Source organism: Rhea americana, unplaced genomic scaffold (genome assembly GCF_003343005.1).
Source record: "Rhea americana isolate MKP2758 unplaced genomic scaffold, rheAme1 scaffold_1, whole genome shotgun sequence".
NCBI lineage: Eukaryota > Metazoa > Chordata > Aves > Rheiformes > Rheidae > Rhea > Rhea americana.
The window spans coordinates 2,148,673-2,154,672 of record NW_028185038.1 but is presented as its reverse complement, the minus strand read 5'-3'; the positions used below and the strand labels follow the sequence as shown (position 1 = coordinate 2,154,672).

General features: G+C 37.0%; 1 protein-coding gene across 2 annotated transcripts in view; it reads left to right on the top strand.

The window, feature by feature from the left end:
* TAFA5 (TAFA chemokine like family member 5) overlaps nt 1–6,000 on the top strand; it is a 311,899-nt gene that overhangs the window by 228,384 nt on the left and 77,515 nt on the right. For both annotated transcript variants that reach the window (XR_014898386.1, XM_085326287.1), the window contains exon 3: nt 2,728–2,855. Coding sequence is in view for 1 of the 2 variants with exons in the window: in XM_085326287.1 (XP_085182413.1) it covers nt 2,728–2,855 (128 nt within the window). In the remaining variant the exon portion in view is untranslated. The remainder of the gene's footprint in view (nt 1–2,727; nt 2,856–6,000) is intronic.

Sequence of the window (6,000 nt, the reverse complement as noted above, 5' to 3'; positions counted from 1 at the left end):
GTGTGTGCGGGGGTGGATTAGTTATGGAGGAATGTTTAGGAATTTACAAGTTAACATTGTGCGGGTGCCAAGTACTGTGGTTAGCGTTTAGTGCTATTCATATTGATCCTGAATGTATAATTCACTGATTGCCTAGCATTAATAAATTAATAAACCATTTTGATCTTGATTTACTTTAAACCAGATGAACTGAGTAGGTTCCCCTCCTCCCTCACTCCCCCACCATGCAACAATAAGATGTTTGAATTCTCAGGGCCTAAGTTTGTCTGTGCATTTAACACAGAAATGTTTAAAATGTTGTGTTCYGTAAAATTCTCTTGATGTCCTAAATTTGTGTGGATATAGCCAATACCCTGAGCAAGGACTCCATATATTTGTGATATAACGGATAGATCCATTCTGAGGAAGCAACCAAGCAAATACTAAGAGTAGTTCACAGAAAAGAGAAATATTTTTTAAAGATTAGTTAAAATTATATTTCCAGGAAAACCTGCCACTGGAGACAGTAGAGGCAATCTAATATGTATTTTGGAGTTTAACTGACTATTCAGTYTTTCAGTGATTCTTCATATTGTTGAGATGTTGACAGAAACAGCCATTTTGATATGTGAATTGCAAAATGTGTGAATGCAGATGGGTGAGTTTTGTTGTTARTTTACTGAGCTTTTTCAGTAAAGCACGTAACTGGATGCATGCCTTTCCTCAGGAAGAATGAGACTATTAGCTGTTACATAGGAGATTTTACCCTTGAAAACTGCTATGATCCAGTTCTTGGTAGAGTAGTGCCTATGGACCCCAAGCACAATCCAGATTTATTTATAATATGTGCTATAAAAACTTTGTGAATCTTCTTCAAAAAAAWTTGTGGCTATGAAAATTGTTTGGGAGTAATTCCTTCAGTGGTATAAATTGCCTAATGATCAGTGCCAATTCTTATRTAGAGGTTTGGGAGCTAAAGTATTTTTTATAATGAAAATCTTAATATGAATTTCAGATTGAGCTTTCACTGAAATAAATCAGTGTTCATTATGTTGCTAGAGCTCACCAGCAATTGTACTGGGACTGAGGACGCAAGTTGTTCACATCAAAATATTGGAATGGATTTTATTAAAAGACTTTAAATTATAGTTCTATTTGTTGCCATGTTCTAGTAGCATTGGGAATTGTATTCTTAAGTAGTTTCAGACAGAGGAAGTCAGGGAAATAGTGATGCTGAATCTCACGTTCAGGTGAGCAGGGACAGCTGGAACTGCTACCAGGTTAAAAAGGCCTGCTTTTAAGCCCCTTGGACCCAAAATTAATTTGGAGCACCATAAGCTTCTTGTACACTTATCTTTCTAAACATTTCCCCTGTGTTTCTTTTTTTGTTGGGTTTGTGTTTGCTGAAGATCTGCTGCATGAGAATGGTGTCACACATCACCATAGGGGAAGACAGTCTGTGTCCTCGTATATGGAATATCTCAGTTGTTCTGCCCTTTTATGCTTGAGCACATGTACGAAGGAATTAAGGTGGGAGAGATTTCTCAAGGTGAAGCCCAAGACTATTGAGATCATCTCTGAAGGAACTGAGGACAATTTTCTATGCACTAAGAACCTTATCTCATTCTAGTCTCAGTAAAAGATAAAGTGTTTTGGGGTCCTTAGCCTTATTTAGCATGAACATATGATACCATTCAAGTGAGCGCACCTCTGTATATGTATTCCAAACTCAACACTCCACCATAAACTTTTGACTACAGAGAGAGAATGAAAGAATAATGAAATGTTAGGTATTAGTCGTAATGCTTGATACTCTGCCAGAAGGAACTCAGATACTGCAGAGGGGAACACAGACACACACAAAAAAATTACCTTCCCCCCCACTTTCCCTCTCTGAAGAAAAAAAATCTTTGCCTACAGCTCCTCTACACCTTGTTTAATGCAGTCAGAGCTTTGTTGTTCCAAGATTGCTTGCTACGTGACCTTGAGGAGATTTTGCAGAAACAGCTTGCCAGAGACACCAGGTGCTAGCAAGAGCCACAAAGCATGCATCACGGTGCCTTGCAGTGAGGGAGCTGCCTGGCGACTTCCTTTCCCCTGTAATAACAGTGTAATAAGGTTTATGCTTCAGTCTTTTCCCTCTGCTTACTCTCTCCTTCCCCACAATTTCTTAGCCTTTACCTCTTTAATATTTGTCCTTCTTACATTCTTCATTCGTGCCCCTAACCATGCCTACTGCTTTGAGGATCACAGTTCCACAGTCACTGCCATTCCCGTGTTTATTGTAGCTTTTCTCTCACCAGGGTGTCTTTCATGTCTATTTGCTCTGCAAACTCTTTAGGATAAGAACTGTCTGTTCAGGTTTGTACAGGATCTAACACAATGGATCTCAGTTTAAGTCACTTTTGGATATCATAGTGATTAATAATAACAGTAAATCTTCAGTTATTAGCACCCTCAACGATAAGGGGGMGTGGAATTAGAAAATTAGGTAACTTTTATGTTCTTTTTGCTTACAAGAGGGTTGTCTTGTGTTTTGCTGWTGTTTTTTAGGTTCTATTTTTATTATGAAATTGTTTGACACAGCAGGTGTTGTAAATAATTTTGYAAATTGCCTCAGGCTGCCTACATCATAACCTATGGCTGCATTATCAGATGATGAAAATAGACAACTCTAACAAGAAAGTGTTCAGAGATAAGTGAAATGTGAACCCTTCTGCCAACTGTTCTTGTTCTTTTCTTCCATAGCAAGAATTATCAAAACAAAACAGTGGTGTGAAATGCTTCCATGTTTAGAAGGAGAAGGCTGTGATTTGCTAATCAATAAATCAGGCTGGACCTGCACACAACCAGGGGGACGGATAAAGACAACCACGGTAGGCCACTTGTCTTTATATTACTTCAGCTTCTCTTTCACTGTAGTTTACTGAAAAATAAAGAATGAGATTTTTAATTGTGCTTCAGCACAGATATGTAAGGTCTGATGCCTTACAATTAAATTATATGCCCAAATAGGCTCATTGAAATACATATCTGTGCTAACATAAAGATGAGAAAAATGTATAGTTCCCACAGTTGCTAAAAGTGGGAATTATATACAAGTTTACTTGAAAGAGACTAGTGGTTTATAGAACATTTCTATTGAGCCTGAAGACTCTGTGGTTTTGCTTTATTGTACAAGAATTTTCTTATGCTGAGAAGTGTAGGGCATAAAACTGAACACATCAGTTCAGCATAGTGAAAAGAAAGCTTTCATCAGGAACTGGGTAGGAAATAGTTTTGCTATTCCCACTATACTGAAAAAGCAAGTTTCACAGACAGCTTTCGATGAGACAATGAGTGAGGCCTATGGAAAACATAATAAGAGTGTCCTTCTTTTAGCTTCCTTTTGGTCCTAGTTTGGTGATAAAACCTTCAAATATCTGATACGGTGTCCTGGGTTCACTTGAAGAAATTGTAATGAAGCTGACAGTRTATATGGCAGTGATAGTTTCTGAGGCCTAGATTTCTAGAATATGTTCTCAAACATCAATAATTCTTTGGCTTGAAAAAATGGAAAAGATCTGAAAAGGTGTAATAGAGCAACATTCTGAGAGCTTGGTAGACCTCTTGAAATGACATTTTTCTCACTATAATTTTTTTTTTAGGTTTACAGGGAGCTTGATCCTATAAGTGCAATTTCAAGTATATCTCATCTTAAGCTCTACTTGCCATTCTATCATAAAAATACTTATTAGTGAGGAGTAAATTAAGGCGCATCATGCCCTGCACAATTTTTTGTCTAATCAGGAGATAGACACTATGCAAATCCTTCATTGTTTTCGAATGCCTGTATTTGGGAAAATTAGCATGTTTTCACTTTTAAAAATGAAAGAAGATTAGTGATATATTATGAAATATCTACAAACAAACTTCATGAATTGTGATCACTATTTTGATACTCCTGCATTTGTCAGACATAATTTGCTGAATTGACAGCACTACAGAATTAACTCACTCTTTGAGGTGTTACTGAAATATTATTTACCTTTAGATCTTTTTCATTCAAGTTATGTAATGGTGACATAAAAACAAAGGTAGAAAATAAATGTTTGAAGTAGTAACAGGAACTTCCAAGGGCAAAGAGACCTAATATTATGATCACTTTGGCATACCAAAAATAGTGTCTTAAATCTCATGAACGCAGTATTTTCTATACTAAAGGTAAAGCAGAAAACTCGTGTACTGTGGCACATTTCCAGTGATCCTTACAGTTTTTTATTTGATGTTTATGCTAATGACTGAGTAATGTAAGCAAACAGAAGATCTATGCTTCGGTATCTATCTTTAACAAAGTGATCCAGACTCAGTTTATATCCTTTCGGGTTTAACACCAGAAGCCCAATTTTGAACTCTTAGTTGTTTGCGTAGCCCTTTATTACTACTGACATGAACGGAATTACTCATGATTTTGATTAACATAAATAAAATCATAATCATGTCCCATCTTGTTAAGATTATGGCTATAGCAAGTGCAATGTTATTAAGCATACTCTATCCTACATGGAGATGTGGTTGTCATCAGTGAGGAGAGGTTCRACCAAGAGCCAGCTGTAGAGCAGCTCTGATCGTAAGCCATGATATAACTTGAAGCAGCTTTCAACAGTTGGTATCGCATATACAGACACATGAACACACACACACAGTGCTTTTCAGTCAAGCCAAACTAGCAACTCAGAGTGTTTCAAGAAGCTCTGAATCCAGAAGGATGGTGTGTAGAGGGGGCAACAAAATAAGAAACAACCCCAAGCTGTAATATACACTATTACTAAAATCAGAAATGTATGTTTGGTCTGTGGCTGCTTGGTTGAGGAGTAAGGGAAATTTTGGAAAACTGTGTCTTACATTATTAACCCTATGCAGTGCATGCCTATGATAAAACCCATTTAAAAACAAACAAACAAACMAACCGTCAAACAAATAAACAGAAATACCAAGAGGCATAATTTCTTATAGCAGTATTCTTAGGTCAGCAGCTGCTGTTGCAGTCAAGTAACTTCTATTTCTTCTCCTAAGCAACACAGCCGAGCTGCCTGGCCAATGCTGGCACCTAAGTATAGCAGAAGGGATTAGCAGTATCCTGGGAAGGGCCAGAAAAATGATCAGAAACCTTGGGGTAGTTAATGTCCAAATATATTAAGTGTATTACTACACATTAATTGTCTGATATTCAGTTGAAATAATTCTTGACCATATCTCTAGTAATAGAAGAGTGAGGTTCTTAATTTGTTAACTTTCAATTTGGACACACTGTTGTTAATCTAATATTTTCAGGCCTTTCCTGCAAATGCGAGTTTGTACCTTGAAGATACTTAGCAGCAGGTCTTGTATTATCATAGGGGTGATACATAACGTAGCGGAGACATCACTGTTTGGTATATGCTGAAGAAAATCATTTGCTACCTTCCTAAAAGCAGAACAGTATTGAACTCTGATGGACTGGGAGCAGCTGTCATGATGATACCAACTCTTACATTCATTTCAGATGTCTGTGTAGAAGTACAGCTTTTAAGTATTGGTATTAGAAGTAGCACATGAAAAGGTAGTAGTGGTGGAAACCTTGTCCAGGAAATGAGTCACTTTTTGTGTGAGAATATACTTTAGGACATAGAGTTAAACGTGCTTCTGCCAAAAAAAAAAAAGAAAAAAAAAGAGGAAGAAACAAGATTCTCTCCATAATGAGTTCAACATTTAATGGTTTTTTTCTATGAAAACGCCAAGCAAACAGCAAATGAAAATACCCTTTTCTCCAAAGTGTAAGCGCAATTTCCGTAAGTTGCTTGGAAAGTGCTTGCTGCCACTCTATGCTTTGTGTTAAAATTGTTTAGACTTTCTATGCAGAGCCAGATTTTTTTCAATGCCTGGCACTTTTTGTAATCACCACTGAAAATAATGCAACCAAATCAGAATTCTCTCCTCACATGAGTAGCAGTGTTTTTTTATCCATTTTGTGCTCACTTTGCACAGCTATAAATGAYTACA